The 17184-nt window shown below is 40.2% G+C and overlaps 1 protein-coding gene across 13 annotated transcripts in view; it reads right to left on the minus strand.

Moving 5' to 3' along the window:
- Positions 1-4184: 4184 nt before the first annotated feature.
- UNC80 (unc-80 homolog, NALCN channel complex subunit) overlaps positions 4185-17184 on the minus strand; it is a 162411-nt gene continuing 149411 nt past the window's right edge. For 9 of the 13 annotated variants that reach the window (XM_083471256.1, XM_083471250.1, XM_083471249.1 and 6 more), the window contains 5 exons: positions 16077-16133; positions 12256-12337; positions 11453-11564; positions 9541-9752; positions 4185-8237 (listed from right to left, as the gene is read on the minus strand). In XM_083471256.1, the coding sequence (XP_083327382.1) occupies positions 7968-8237; positions 9541-9752; positions 11453-11564; positions 12256-12337; positions 16077-16133 (733 nt within the window). In that variant the 3' untranslated portion in view covers positions 4185-7967. The remainder of the gene's footprint in view (positions 8238-9540; positions 9753-11452; positions 11565-12255; positions 12338-16076; positions 16134-17184) is intronic. The other 4 variants (XM_083471252.1, XM_083471260.1, XM_083471257.1 and 1 more) reach the window with 2 other exon arrangements.

Raw genomic sequence — 17184 nt, forward strand, 5'->3', positions numbered from 1 at the left:
TGTGGGCCTGACAAGATTTCTCGGGAAGTGTGCTGTCTCCCCAGGGCTAAGATCCAAGATGTAACTGAACGACTGCAAGGAATCATAAAACCCACTGACAAATACCCCTTCCTCTTGGTTCATGTGGGAACCAATGACACTGCAAGCAATAGCCTCCAGAAGATCAAAAGAGACTACGAGGCTCTTGGCAGGAAATTGAAGCAACTAAATGCACAAATTGTCATCTCGTCTGTCCTCCCAGTTGAACGACGTGGCCCAGGGAGAGAGGGGGAAATAGTGGAAGTGAACAGCTGGCTTCGCAAATGGTGTAAACAGGAACGGTTTGGATTCTTAGATCACGGACTGCAGTTTCTTGAAGATGGACTTCTGGCAAGTGATGGGCTGCACCTCACAACGGTTGGGAGAAATGTTTTTGCCAAAAATCTCAGAAACCTCATCAGGAGGGCTTTAAACTGACTAATGTGGGGGAGGGAGACAGTGCTCCTGAAGGTAGGAGTCTATCAATTGATGAAGATGATCATCCAAATGTCATAGACCAAATGGAGCAAACAGCACGCGGACCTAGTGGTGGGAGGAAAAAATCCTTAAATAAGAGACACGGGGGAATGATTAATGGACTTCAATGTCTGTACACTAATGCGCAAAGCATGGGAAATAAACAAGATGAGCTTGAGCTCTTGGTACAGCAAACTAAATATGACATAATAGGCATCACTGAAACCTGGTGGGATAAGTCCCACGATTGGAATGTAATAATGGGGGGATACAATCTATTTCAGAGAAACAGACCAGACAAGAAAGGAGGAGGAGTGGCGTTATATGTCAGGGATGTGTATACCTGTGAAGAGATCCAAGATTTAGAACCTCAAAGCCAAAGTGAGAGCATTTGGGTCAAAATTAAGGGAGAGAAGAATAACAGAGACCTCATTGTGGGAGTTTACTATAGATCCCCAAGCCAAACGGAGGACATAGATGATGCCTTCCTGGAACAGATGGCCAAGCATGCAAAAGGAAGGGAGATAGTAGTAATGGGGGACTTCAATTACCCAGATATTTGTTGGACGTCAAACTCAGCCAAGAGCATAAGGTCAAACAGATTCCTCACTGGCCTTGCAGACAACTTCATTGTCCAGAAAGTGGGAGAAGCAACAAGAGGAACAGCCATTTTAGATCTGGTCCTAACCAATGTTGATGACCTGGTTAGTGGGGTAGATGTGGAAGGATCATTAGGCGCGAGTGATCATGCTCTTCTGAAGTTTACTATACAGCGGAAAGGAGCAGCCAAGCATACTAGGACTCAATTTCTTGACTTTAAGAAAGCCGACTTCATAAAACTTAGGGAAGTGCTGGGCGAGATCCCATGGACAGCAATACTAAAAGGAAAGGGAGTTCATGATGGCTGGGAGTTTGTTAAGAGGGAGATAGTAAAAGCACAACGTCAGGCAATACCAATGAGACGGAAACATGGAAGGTGCCTAAAGAAGCCAGGGTGGCTATCTAAAGAACTTTTAACTGAATTAAGATTAAAAAAGGATGTGTACAAAAAATGGAAAAGGGGGGAAACAACCAAAGAGGAATTCAAACAAATAGCCAGCACGTGTAGACACAAAGTCAGAAAAGCTAAAGCACAGAATGAACTGAGGCTTGCTAGAGAGGTTAAAAGCAACAAAAAAGGCTTTTATGGGTATGTTCGTAGCAAAAGGAAGAACAAAGAAACAGTGGGGTCACTCAGAGGAGAAGATGGTGAAATGCAAACAGGGGACACAGAAAGGGCTGAACTCCTCAATGCCTTCTTTGCCTCAGTCTTCTCCGATAAAGAAAACAATGCCCGACCTGAAGAATTTGGAGCAAATGATTCAGCAAGGGAAACACAGCCCAGAATAACTAAGGAGATAGTACAAGAATACTTGGCTAGTTTAGATGTATTCAAGTCTCCAGGGCCAGATGAACTGCATCCAAGAGTATTAAAAGAACTGGCAGATGTGATCTCAGAACCACTGGCAGTCATCTTTGAGAATTCCTGGAGAACAGGTGAAGTCCCGGCAGACTGGAGGAGGGCAAATGTTGTCCCTATTTTCAAAAAGGGGAAAAGAGAGGACCCAAATAATTACCGCCCAGTCAGTCTGACATCAATACCAGGGAAGATTCTGGAGCAGATCATTAAGAAAACAGTCTGTGAGCACCTAGAAAGGAATGCTGTGATCACCAATAGTCAGCATGGATTTCTGAAAAATAAGTCATGTCAGACTAACCTGATCTCGTTTTTTGACAGAATTACAAGCCTGGTAGATGAAGGGAACTCAGTGGATATAGCCTACCTTGATTTCAGTAAGGCATTTGACAAGGTGCCCCATGATATTCTTGTAAAGAAGCTGGTAAAATGCGGTCTTGACTATGCTACCACTCAGTGGATTTGTAACTGGCTGGCTGACCGAACCCAAAGGGTGCTCATCAATGGTTCCTCTTCATCCTGGAGAAGAGTGACTAGTGGGGTGCCACAGGGTTCTGTCTTGGGCCCGGTCTTATTCAACATCTTTATCAACGACTTGGATGATGGACTCAAGGGCATCCTGATCAAATTTGCAGATGACACCAAACTGGGAGGGGTGGCTAACACCCCAGAGGACAGGATCACACTTCAAAACGACCTTGACAGATTAGAGAACTGGGCAAAAACAAACAAGATGAATTTTAACAGGGAGAAATGTAAAGTATTGCACTTGGGCAAAAAAAATGAGAGGCACAAATACAAGATGGGTGACACCTGGCTTGAGAGCAGTACATGTGAAAAGGATCTAGGAGTCTTGGTTGACCACAAACTTGACATGAGCCAACAGTGTGACGCGGCAGCTAAAAAAGCCAATGCAATTCTGGGCTGCATCAATAGGAGTATAGCATCCAGATCAAGGGAAGTAATAGTGCCACTGTATTCTGCTCTGGTCAGACCACACCTGGAGTACTGTGTCCAGTTCTGGGCACCACAATTCAAGAAGGACACTGACAAACTGGAACGTGTCCAGAGGAGGGCAACCAAAATGGTCAAAGGCCTGGAAACGATGCCTTATGAGGAACGGCTAAGGGAGCTGGGCATGTTTAGCCTGGAGAAGAGGAGGTTAAGGGGTGATATGATAGCCATGTTCAAATATATAAAAGGATGTCACATAGAGGAGGGAGAAAGGTTGTTTTCTGCTGCTCCAGAGAAGCGGACAGGGAGCAATGGATCCAAACTACAAGAAAGAAGATTCCACCTAAACATTAGGAAGAACTTCCTGACAGTAAGAGCTGTTTGACAGTGGAATTTGCTGCCAAGGAGTGTGGTGGAGTCTCCTATTTTGGAGGTCTTTAAGCAGAGGCTTGACAACCATATGTCAGGAGTGCTCTGATGGTGTTTCCTGCTTGGCAGGGGGTTGGACTCGATGGCCCTTGTGGTCTTTTCCAACTCTATGATTCTATTCTATGATTCTATGACATGCAATAACTCTCTCCAAAAATGATTCACAAAATACAGTGGTGCCCCGCAAGACGAATGCCTCGCAAGACAGAAAACTCGCTAGACGAAAGAGTTTTCCGTTTTGGAGGTGCTTCGCAAAACGAATCTCCTATGGGCTTGCTTCGCAAGACGAAAATGTCTTGCGAGTTCCTGCGGGGTTTTTTTCCTCCCCCCTTTTTCTAAGCCGCTAAGCCGCTTATCAGCTGATCCGATAAGCTGATAAGCCGCTAAAAGCCGCTAATAGCGCTAACCGCTAATCCTCTAATCCGTCAATGGGCTTGCTTCGCAAGACGAAAAAACCGCTAGACGAAGAGAATCACGGAACGGATTCTTTTCGTCTTGCGAGGCACCACTGTAATTTCATAGCCATGGCAACATTTCTCTTGATAGATCAAGCCATAGTTGCTAGTGGAATTATTATACTTACTTCTGTGGACTACCTTTTTCTTCTAAGGAGCTCAAGGTTCTCTTCCTCCCCATTCCATCCTCACAACAACCCTGTGAGGTAGTTTAGTCTAAGATGGCCCAGGGTCACCCAGTGAACTTCATGGGTGAGTGGGGATTGGAACCCAGGTCCCAGCCCAACACTGTAATTGTTACACCACATTGGCTCCTGTTAACAAGTGGTATGAATATTGAAAACACCAACTCTGAAAAATATACCATTATGAACAGAAATGTCTTCAAACAAAAATATTTGTAGAGAACTTTTATTATTTATTCATATTCAAACATTAGACTACTGTAATCTTTCATAAACATAATTCAGACATCTTTATGTTTCATCTTTGGTCATTTGGCACACATTGCAGATCTAGAACATTTCAGCTCTGTATCCTTACATCCCATAGTTTAAAATGATTCTATCTTCTCAGTGGGCTTCATTTTTCTGGTTAACATTAAAAATTCATTTTAACTGGGTACGAATTCCTAATTTCATGGTTGGCTTCATGGTTTGTATAAACAAATATTTTAATAAAAGTATCTCGATTTCAAATATTCTCCCTTAATATCTAACATGGCAAGATAGCCCTTCCTTCACTTCCATATGTAACATTTGTCAATAACATTTGTCAATAAACATTCTCCAGACTGCCCTGAGATCATTTACTAACAGTATAATCTGCTGTTATTAAAAGGAGTCGACTTTCCTTTCCCTTTATATTTTTACATATCTCTTTGGCAATGCAAGTGTCAAAATACATTGTATTAAAGCTTAACAATTTTAATGAATATTTACAGGGAACGCCCTGTTTTAAAAATTTGGAGGGAAACAGCTTACTTGTTCTTATAACACTAGTGGAATTCTGATTTTTATGCCAATTTTTCCTTTGCTAAAATATATTGGCAAAATTCTCTAGAAATTAAAACCATTTCAAGTCTCAACAGCTTTTCTTTAAAATCTTGCAGCAGCATTCTTAAAAATACATCCCTTGACATTCTTATACATATAGATGTACACATAAACACACATACAAGTATTTTTGACATTCAGCACGGCTACGATCACATATAGAAAAGACAATTGTAAAACAATGATCATACTGAAGATTTCCAATACAGTAATGCTCCCTTTGTATAAAACTGGACTGGGACTGGGCACTGCTTGAAAAGCTATGAGGAGGCACATGTTGAAGAGGAAATTTACAGTAAACTTCATGGCTGTAATCTCATAACTTGGTATGACAGTCTTTTAGAAAGGGGGACTTTGTGATTCGTAACAACATCAATGACAGCAAGTTAATGTAAAAAGTTGAAACAACCAAACTTTACTGAACACTGACAGACAGTTGTTTTTTTACAACACAGATCATTTTTTGAACACTACGTATACATAAGGCCTCTAACACTAAGGAAGCAGCATAGTTTTTCTTCACAGCAGAATATACTTGTCACTTATCAATATACTGGAAAAAGCACAACGTCTGTTAAGAGCACATCTGTATGCACCTTTAGTCAGTACAGTGTGCCTAATAGGACATAGATATACACTTGACAAACAGGCGTGCTCAGGATTTCAAGAAACTGCTTAAGCAGCAGCCTTGCTGAACCACAAGATTAATGTTATTTTAAAGTCACTAATGTAATTTTAAAATTGCAACTTAAAAAAGACAGAAATGAAAACAAGAACACCACAAAAGGGATATTTACGAGTTCTCATTATGGCTTGCTAAAATGTATTCAATGCCGTACAACTGGTAATGATGAAGATACTAAGTTTTATGAGAACTGGCTTTTATATAGTGAATCACAGTATTTTCTATTCTTAAAACTATGATCAGGTGAAATACTTATTGCACATACAGATAAATACTCCCTTTACCTAAATTGGTATGTCATTACTGAAAACATTTCCCTAAAAATCTTTGTAAAATACAGGTATATGCTTGTTGTCTGCATTGTCATTTCCATATTGTAGTCACATAATGTGCACTAATAAATGAATAAACTTAACCATAAAGAAATCCTCAGTGGACCAGAAAGTATAGGTTTGAAATATCAATTAATTTTTTTTAATTAAAATATTTCATTTGTAGTTCAGAAAATGTTTTCCACACATGGGATGGAATCTAACAAAGTGTGAGGGACCTCCCTTTCCACCTCTCCCCTCTGCAAATACTTGTTCACCAGAAATCCAGAGCAGATTGATTCATGGGGAAGGAGAGGAATGAGGAGTCCCAACGCATAGCAGGAGTCACTTGTGCAAAGCCACCCATGATTTCCAAAGGAAAAGCAAATCCAACATACAGTACTTCTACTGCAGGGCAGACTGTACCACTGCTCTGATGTCACAACAAGAAAAAGTAGTAGAACCGATTTCACAGCGCAGTGCTATCTCTATTCAGAATTAAGTCCTATTGAATTGAGTGCTGCTTACTCCCAAATAAGTTGGGGTAGGATTGCAGTCTCAGCTTGCTAAAAGGTCCATACACTTTGTTATTTGTTTTTACATTACAGTTCTTATAATGCATGTAGAATAAAATAACTCTGTTGACCATGATCATGCTCTTAAAAACGTGTTCCCTGATTAGGAGGGATACAAGCTGGGGAACAGAGTGCTGCTTCCTGAACTTTCCCATTCAAATCTCATTGAATCCAATGAGGAAGCCACCCTATGAATAGATCAAATTATCACTTTAATTAATAACTTGTAAAAAGTGACACACAAATTCTCTGTGAAAAAAGGCTTGGTACAGAGGCTTGGTTTGGTTTAAAGTGACAGGAGTGATGCAGCGCTTTTTTCCTGCATAGTTTCAGAAACCATTCTCAGCTATTTATGAAATATATATATAATTTAAGCTTAGCCTTCTGGAAAGGTATTTTGGTAACCATACATATGGCTGGCACAATAAATCCATGTTAGAAACCTGTAAACAAATTAATTTACATCAACTTAATGACATCAGAAAATGTTATTCCCCTACTTGAAAATTAATGCTTACATTCATTCTTTCATTCATTGAGTCTAGATTGCAAATCATCCATGATTTTAGATGAATAAGCTTCAAAGAGAGGTACGATTCAATACATTTCACACTGAGAATCACAGATACCTGCAGATTCATATAAGTGTATGTGAAAATAAATCTTCACTTCACACTCCCAGTGTGCAAAAATACTTGTTACATACACATCAACTCCTGTTTTTTTATGTAGATTATATTAATGGAAATACTGTACAGATGCAACTATAAGTGTAGCAGAAAGATGCACACACTTTCCTGCTGTTTTTATATTCAGGTTGTTTAAACATTCAAAGCAGGATATTTACTATAATTTACAGAACACTTGCCACAGTGTTTCACAACTCTGTATAGCAGTATCATTTTTTCCATTCCGTATTGTCCACATTTAGTTTTCAAGAGAGTGAAAAGAGTTTATATTTCAGATAGTGTAAGTGTAAACAAGGAACAGAGATCACCCAAAATATTCCTCTGAACTTTGTTTGGTGGTTAATATTCTGATGCTATTAATTATTATTAATAATACCATCATAAAGCATTCTGCAGTTCTATCGCTAGTAATTATGTCTCTGATGAGTATACTGTGTGTGTGTGTGTGTGTGTGCGTGCGTGTGTGTGTGTATATATATCTTCTGAAATTACAAAAATAAACTTTAGATTTAGATCACTATATTAAGGTGGATAGCCTCCAAAAATATAGTTCTCTATTTTTGCCTGGCATTTGTTATGTAACTTCTAGAAGCTAAAGAGTGCATAAGAGGTTGTGAATCAGTTCTGTGCCTAGGAAGGTTCCAGTGATAATCTCTTCCTCTATTTTATGGTGTGCCCTGAGTCCACCTAGATCTGTCCAAAGCTGCAGCTTATTTTCCAAGATATATTGGCCCAATTTTACCAATAGGATACTAGATGTGTTCCACATGTTCATAAAGTGCTCCTTTACATACCTCTAGAAGAACAGGAAGACCAGAGGAAGATCTCTCATTCCTCTGGTGTTCTACCTGCTGCTTCCCAAGTCAAACATGAGACTCATCCAGGTCAATATCAGTCTGTCCCACCTCAACCTGCGTGTAGCTGAACTGGCTGGAAAGTAGGGGATTCTCTGTCCCATTGTCTTCACTAATGTGAAGGACAGTGTCTTCATGCTGCAGTAAGCTGGTGGTTTCAAGGCCTGCAAAGTCATCAGTGTCAGAAAGTTCTGTGGGTGGAGGGGTACTGTGAGCTGGTGCTGGCTTTTGCTCCACATTCTCGTCCTTTTTTTTATCCTCAGCAGAAGCCGTCACATTCTGAAATGAAGAAAGGTTATTGCAGATAAACATTACCCTGCAACTATCCTTAAAACGGTCAAATTCCAATGGCTGCAATCCAACCCCCAGCTGCCCTCGTGGGTGGCAAGGCTGCACACGCATCTGAAACCCTGCCACTTATGTTGCTGGCCAGGGTGAAAAGTGGGGCAGGCATATTGTGAGCTGACTCCGCAATAAGACCTGGACCAGTCTTGATGCCATTGCATGACGGCAGCAAGGACAGCTCAGCCCCTCTCTGCACCCGGAATGCCCTGGTTTGGGGCTGCCACTTTGGGGGTCCTGCCACATTCAGTGAGCAAAACAGGTCACTCCATGCTGGAAGACTGATGCTGGTGCCAACAGACCTTGACACCTCAAATTTCAGTGGGGCCCTGTGCAATGCCAAAATCCAGTATCCTGCTCCGCCTCTCACTTTCCACTGGACTTCATAGCTGTGGTGCCTGCTGAGGCAGCCCAGGAGCACTGTGCCTGGTGCAACAGTACTGTGTTGATATTTTGCTCTTTGTGTCCTGGACTGTATGGATTTCTGTGGGATTATTAGACATTTTGTAGGCACTGTAATGTCACTTTTGTAAGTTGTTTTAGAAATACAAGAGACTGGGGAATTAACATTTGAGAGGTTCCCATGCATTACTGTAACTAGATAAATAATAAAATATATATTTATGGAAATATATTCAACTATGTGCACAAAGAGAGGAAAGGCATAAGGGAACAGAAAGAACAGAGGACTATCTTAAGATACAATGAGAAAATAAATAGCAAACATGTTTGCAGAGTAGGGGTGGGCAAATATGTCAATCTCAGTTTCTCCCAGTTTATAATTTTTCCAGTATGATGTTCAATTTTCCATATTTCTATATCAGTTTGCATTTTTTAAAATTCCTCATGAAAATTTGCCAGCATCTTTGTGCCAATTTCTCCTCCTACATACATTTATATGAAATTTTGCCTAATATACACATTTTTGCAAAGCAGTTTCCCTTAAGCTAATGCATTTATGTATTGTCCAGTCACAAATATGCATTTATATGCACACTTCGCCATTGTATATGCATTTTTGTACAAATACACATTATTTGGCTGGAGAATTGAATTGCAAGATTCAGGTAGTGTGAATTTCAAAGGATAGCCGTGTTTCAGTTTGCATAGTATTTCAGAAAATGTAAATTTGGTAAGTAAGCCTTTAAATGCAAATTGAATCAAATTTTCCACCATCCCTAACGGGAACAGAAGAAGAAACTGTGACAAGCAAGCAAACACACTTTTCCCAGTAGATTACCTGACTGGAGGAGACTTGACTATGGAGATCTGCCACAGTAACAGCAGGTGAGGGAGGCAGAGTGGATCTGTTTGCAGCTTCCTGCTTGCTACTGTCTGAAGGGCCGCTCTTTTTGCTGCTTTGCTGCTGGGCTGCAATTGGTGCTGGATCCGGCTTTGATGTCAATGCCTCGGATTTAGCTTCAGTGAAGGTTACAGATCGTTTTTGATCAACTGCAGAATTAGACCATAAGCAGCAGTGGATGTACCACCACACGCATTTGAAAATGAATTCTGGAACCATTTCATGGCCTGAATGCCTACCTTCTGCCTACGGATGGATGAACCAGACTGACCTGTCCTGGTTCCATAAATGGATGTCTTATGGATATGCTTTATCCCACCCTGTTCCAGATGAGATTTTTTAAAGGGTATTTCCAGGGAAATCCTTTTAAAAAAAACCCTGAATAAAAACACTCACGAAAAGACACATGAAAATGAGGAGTGCTTACAAGGTGAACTGAAAGATTATTCTCCAGGTGGCGCAACAGGAGATAGATAGATAGATAGATAGATAGATAGATAGATAGATATAGACAAACAGATAGATAGATATAGATAGATAGATAGATAGATAGATAGATAGATAGATGATAGATAGATAGATGATAGAGAGATAGAGAGATAGATAGAGATAGATATATAAATATATAGCTATATATTTATATATCTCTATCTCTATCTATGACTGTCTATCTATCTATTAGTATAGTGCCTTTAAGGAAATTATGTGCAGTTGCTTCTTGCACCATTTAAAAAGTGTTTTGACTTGGTACAGCAGAGGTGCTGCACTTTGAAGCTGGTCAACACAACTTTAGTGTTAAGAAAAGAGAAAGAGCAATCCCTCAGTTCTCCTCAATACAATGATTAAACTGGCCATTGGAAAAGTTCGTCAATCTGCAGACTAAACCACAATTCTGAGACTCGCCCTATGGAATGAATGAGGTAGTGTTCACACCAAAATCTAGCCTGAATTGAAATCCTCTGACATACCTATTTCCAGCCCCTTGTTTTCAATCAGTAAATCAATCAATTTATTTTTATGCCATCTTTTCATGGAACAGGCCAAGGTGGCTCACAACAAATCAAAATAAAATAATACATAATTTGATAATCAGTACAGTAGCACACAGGAAAAAACATCATCATGCTTTGTTCCTGCTCCAGAATGAAAATCCCCAATACAGATTACAAACAACAACAATAAATACAGATAGGAAACAATAAATTAGCATCCGGATCCTAAACAAGTTTATTGCAAGTAATTATACAATCTATGTTAATAGAGATAACTTTCACGATAGGAGGAGGAACTTAGGTTACAACTGACCCCCACATAAATTGCAGAGAATTTCCCTGCCTTTCCTTCAAAGTGTATCACTGAACCACAACATGAATGGAGAGAAATAGTTGGCCAACACTGCCCACCTTTAGATGGCAGTTTGGATTTCTGGACCTGCAGCAGCAATGGCCATTCCATCTCCACAATGAGCACAGCAAACATTATCCCATCTTTTATAAGACATGATCTTATGTTGAATCATATTCTTAAGCTCCACATTTACTCCACACAGGCACACAAGTGGTTGTGTACCTGGATCATTTTCTGATACAGGTGGAAAGTACCATTTTGTTTTTGAGAGGAAGGAGAAGGTAGTAGAGTTTTGGGTGAGCACATAGCACTGCACCTGGGAGAGTGCTCAAAATCTGCTTGTGAGGGTTGGAGGACTCTTCAGCAGATTTTATGGGTGCGCAGCAGGCAGTGAGGAAGCTAGCACCCTGTTACATGTGCAGAGGTTCACTAGCTCACCACTGCTTTCCTCACCAGGAGCTTTAAAAAATGAAACCACAGCATTGGAAAAATGTTTCCTTACCAGTCGGTTTTGCTTTGGGCTGTATGCTTCTACGTGTGGTAGAAAGACGTGCACCATGACGGCTGCGAGGTTCCGTCTGTGTTTTCTGACGTGATAAAAGAGGCCTTCTTAGCTGGAAAGCATTGAAGGAACAAAGTTAGAAATACAATAATGTGGTTCTGCAATACATCTCACTTGACAGTAAGCCTGCAACATATGTGGGAGTTATGTTCTGCGGATTGTGCCTAAAGAGCTTAAATCACATATCGTCAAAACCTTTTAGGTTCGATGGCAAGTGGGATTGCCAAAGTCACACCCCTTTTATTTATTATTAATTTTTTGCCGTGCACATAAAGCTGAATGCTCACAAGTTAAATGTGAGCTACTGTATAGCCCTATTTTTTTTCAGTAGATACATTTATTTTGTTTTCACTATTTGATCTAACAAGGCAGGTGAACAAAATTGTACCTTTTAGAATTTTACTTGATAATATGAGAACAAGGGAGACACTATTTAATATGGTCTTGTTATTGCTAAGACAGATTAGATAATCTCTCACCATGTCCTGCATTATTAAAAAAAGTGTCTGAGATTTTTAATGCAGATAATGAAAATGAAATGCAGTGATTAAACATGTACACTCCTCCTTGTTGTCTTGTTGGAACAATGCAATCTCTACACAGAAACAGGCATACATCACAATCAGTTTCATAAACCCAATGCTTAACATTGATATGGTCTACTTCATTTTCAAGCAAATTCTACTGAACAAAATGTAATCAATTATTTCATCCAATAGGCTATCAACGTATTCTGAACTTACCTGCCTCAAGCCTCTTTTTCTCCCTAATGGTTGCTGTAGAAGAAGATTGTGGTGTCCAGGTTCACTCTGCACGCTTGCTACCCTGTTAAGTGTTAAAAGCATTATCACTACTGTAGAAGAACATATACAAGAGACTTGTTTTATTGCAGACGTTGCTAAACATATTGATAAAATCGCTTCCAAGATCACATCACCTCTGAAGGTAACGGGAGAGTATCTGTTAGGTTTGGAATTAGGATATGAAGAGTACTAGGATAGGAAGAGTGATGACATTCAAGAGTAGGCCATATACTGGAAAGTATCAGTCTCGCAAACTGAACTCAAAATCATGCAATAATACATCCCATTAGACAATGGCCATTCTGCTCCCCATGCCATGAAGGAGGAAGGCAAGTCAATAAAAGGATGTCATTTTATGATCCTAATGTCTTTTTTTGTTTGTTTTTTTGCAGACACTAGGCAACAGTTGGAAACACACATTTTCCTTCCTGTTAGATTTTTAATTTACCCCTTAATCATTTATAATTTTAGTTCAGAAGGTGAATGATGAACACAGTTGACAAAGTATTAATTCATGTCATGGGCACAAGACTTAATGGAAAAAGTTATCACATTGAACACATACTTGCAGGCTCAAGTTTCTTTGTGGATAGTGATTAACATAAGCACTAGTCCTAGAAAAAGCATGATCATGGTCTTCAAAAAATGAATTTAACAGACTCAACAGAAAGCAAATTTTCTGAATTGAGAACAAACATAGTTCCATAATTAAGCAGGCACAAAACCCTACTGCAGCACTCATCTGCAAACTAGAACAATGTCTCCCCGTCTGTTTCCATTACTTTATAGTATAAAGTTTATACCATCCAATAAGAACTGTTCATATAACAGGGAATGCCTGCCAGTATTCTAGTTGAAAGAACAGCAATATGAAGACAATTTCAGTAGTAGATAGTACTTTGCCATTGTCTGATTACAGTACATTTTAATTCTGTCCCTTATATATCTCCTTAACAAGACTTGGCATGCATTATTCAGTATTTGACTTTGAAATAGATTTTGCTGGTGTCTGGACTGAAAAAGGCTCCCCACCCCCATCTTCCCTAACTTTGATGGATACTTATGGTTCTTGTTTATTGCAGCTTAAGAAATTGAACCAAATAAAGCAACATTTATAAGATATCAAAATTCTAATGGTATTGGAGCACATCAGCAACAATAGTGCTATTGATCTTACGCCAGAGGAAGAATTAATGCTTCGTATTTATGTGGTGTATATGTTCTTTGGTCTATCTCTCACCTAGTGCTGGGCAGAAGTCTTCAGTCCAATGATTTTTGCAAGCTGGGGCATGGGGTGGAGAGATGCTCTTTGAAAATTAATTAATCTTGGGGGAGGGTTTGGAATTTTCAGAGAAGAATCTTAAATATAGAGTGGCTGACCCTTCCAAAATGGTCAAAGGGAATCTCTTTTGCCAAGTTGAAATGTAAGGGTTTAATACAGGGTTGTAACTAAGATGGCAAGGAATAGATCCGTTGGACTCTCTGCACTGTCATACTGGACCCAGGTTGGCTTAGCTCCTCCTAGTGCTTGAAGGAAGGAACGTCATCCCTTCTCAGGAACCTTTTTGCAGCTTGCCCCTGGAAGCAAGCCAAAATAAAGGAAGGAAACACAGGACCCATAAAGAGAACAGCCACACACTGCATATAGGCACTTCAAACCAATTTAGGTAGCTCAGGCAGGCAGCCGAAATGAGCCACATAGAGTGTGGCCCCTGGGTCTAGTATGACAGCATGAGAAAACAACAACCCTTCTCTCCCAATGGATCCTGCTAGAGGTAAAGAGTATCACTAAGGAAAATTCCAGCCAAGTGCGAAGACTCTCTTACATAGCATTTGTCCTAGAACAAAATTCTCTAGATGGACCATTAAGAAATAGCTTTAATCCTATCTGTAGCCCTGTGCAGGCACTGAAGAGCTCGCATATTGAGAGAACAGTAGGTCCCACCCCTCTGTTGTGTTCCCTGATTATGCAGAGTTCTATGTATATCGCACCAGGGCAGCAGACTCCCTGAAGCAGATATCCTCCAATCCACAGAGGGTAGCGGAATAAGCGAACAGATCCCTACAGTCTCTACATGCAACTCTAATCATGCAATGGCTTTAACACCCAGATATGGCTACTGTAGAAAGCTGCAAGCAGATTACTTTGGTAGGGAAGACCTGCCTCAGAAGATGCAAGTAAGTAATTTTAAGTAACACTTCAGTGAACTTCCCAAGATTTTGAAACCATCTAGTAAACCACCTGCTAAAAAAAGGTCTCCCATATTATTGAAATTAGTACATGTGACTAAAATGATTAATAGGAACCTGACAGATGCTGCACAGGTTTAATTAATGCATTGCAGCAACTTGTTTGCTAGAAGTGTAACTAAAAACTAAAATTTTGAACTCACTATGTAATAAATATAGCCAGGGATGCCACTTGAGTAAAATATTGGGAGGGGGTGTCATGCATCACGTGACGTGGTGCATGAACACCATTTGAAAGGCAATGCCCACTAACTTTTGGGGGCCCTGGCCCCCTCAGATATTTTATTGGGGGGGCTGAAGACCCTTCGGCCCCTAGGAGTTGGCTCGTATGAATATAGCTAAACAGTTCCTGACAAATAGTCATTCAGGTCAGGATTCACTTAATGAACCCAGAAAGGCAAAGCAGTGCCCTGTGCAGGGCTTTCTGCTTGCACATTGGGGCTTTCCCTTCTCTCCTACTCCTGTGCCTCTGAAATAAGCTTGGGGTGTGTGTGCTGGGGGAACCCCCAGAACAGTGCACAGGAGTGATGGTGTTTGCACAGAAGGAATGCTTGCAATAGCACAACGCTGAATTTCTTCCTCAGTTTCCACATGAAGATCTCCAAAGGATAAAATTCAATAGCTTATATTTTCACGTATTTAAAGGGGTTAGTGAAAAGTTTTGGGTATTTTCCCTAAACCTATCTTCTTGCAGCTTAAAACCTTTCCTTTTGTCTTACCTGGCATCAAAGAAGATGAGAGAACTGTTGACACAGTCTTCAAAGCATTTAAATACTGTTATAATCTATTCAATGAGTTTTTCTATAGTTCCATTTAGTTAAAATGGTCCTTTACTCATTATTGTCCTTCTCTTGCTTCCCTGAACTTTGTGTAGCAGTCCAGTCCTAACAGTCACTCATCTTAAGAGATCCTACAACAGTTATGGTATTGTGGCAGCAGTCATTATGCGCTGCATTATGATTTGAATGCCACAGCAGGATCAGTGGTTAGTATTCTAGCAAGGGCCACCATTACATTACATGGTGTTTAATACATAGCAACAAAAATACTTACAAATCACTGTCTCCCATTAACACTGATGTGTTATGTATAAATAGAAATAGAAATAGCGCCCTTTGTTGAGAAGAGAAGAGAAGAGAAGAGAAGAGAAGAGAAGAGAAGAGAAGAGAAGAGAAGACTCTAATCTGATACCTAGTAAAAGCTACAAAGACACGGACAAAGTCCTGCAACAGATAATCTAGGAGTTTGGTGTGACAAGTTTTATTTCACATGGAAACCCCCCCCCCACTTTTTTTTTTTTTTTTTTTTGCCAATAAAGGTTACTAGTAATCAATAGTCTCAACTGAACTAGGGTTGCTGCACGTTTGACTTGCAGGCCTGATAATCAATGAAGAACAAGGAACAGGAATGGAGGGAGAGAGAACTGAGGATGAGTAAGGAAAGACAGTGAATATAGGGAGCAGGTTGTTCCCAGCACAGACACTGACATACAGGTAGGGTAAACACTGTACCTAGAGAGGCTGCCCTCAGCTGCCAGGCCTTGGGAGTCATCGAGGACATTAGGTTCACTGCAGGAGGGGCGGGGAGGTGAAGCATTTAGGGAAGAAAATATGTTTTTAAAGCATGCAACCGTCTCTGTGTTCAAAGAAAAGAAGTATCAGAAGGATAGTAAAGGGAAAAAATAACAGTAAAGTTGGTCTCAAAGCTGACTCACTGAAGTTAGGGTCAAACTAGATTTTTGGTTAATGTATAGACAGCAACTATATTGTGGTGGTTAAAAATGTAATACAACACATGTTGTATATGTGCACTGGGACACTGTTTATCCATTACCTACTTAGCTTTTTGTTTGTTTGTTTTTAACTGCTAAAATTAGCATTGGGAAAAAGCTCCCATTGGCACCAGCAGCATCTTCCCCTCCCCCAAAGCTACCTGCAACAGGGTGGTGCAATTTTCATGTGGATCATAAGTGGAAAGAGATGGGTTAAACCTCCCCATTCCCTATAGTTCAGATGAAAATTGGGATCCCACCACACTTTACATTATGTTATTTTTTAAAACCCAGTTATAGTTGCCGACTATCCATTGAACATTATGTGCAGTTTGACCCCTAGAACCAATACCTGGACAGAAGACTTGCTTTTTACTCTAACGGGTGTCCTATAGACAGAAGTTATGATGCAAAGAAATATCCTGATTTTTACAATACATCACAATTAGGTGGCATTGTAATAAAAGAAATGAGGATGGAATGATCTTCAAACCCTCGTGTCCCGTTTTTATTCTATTTACTGTATTTCTTTTCAGACCCCCTTTCTCCTCAACATCATTTTACTGGACAGCATTCCTCTGGACAGCCATGACCAGATAGGCACCAAAGCTTCTCATATGTTTTGGACTCAACCCCCTTCTCATTTTAAACTTACCCATGAGGCCCACTCATTCCAACCTTATTTTCCCCACAAGTAAGGAACCCTAAGAGCCTCACACACAGCTGAATGAGGGCGACCTGCTCCTGTAGGTAAGGGTATGTGGAATGGGAGACCAATGTAATATTGGAACCTAAAGAACCTCACTTTCCCCACCACCACCTCCCCCCAAAACATGCATAGGAAAACA

The sequence above is a fragment of the Podarcis liolepis genome (genome assembly GCF_965112155.1).
Source record: "Podarcis liolepis genome assembly, chromosome: 1".
Classification (NCBI taxonomy): domain Eukaryota; kingdom Metazoa; phylum Chordata; class Lepidosauria; order Squamata; family Lacertidae; genus Podarcis; species Podarcis liolepis.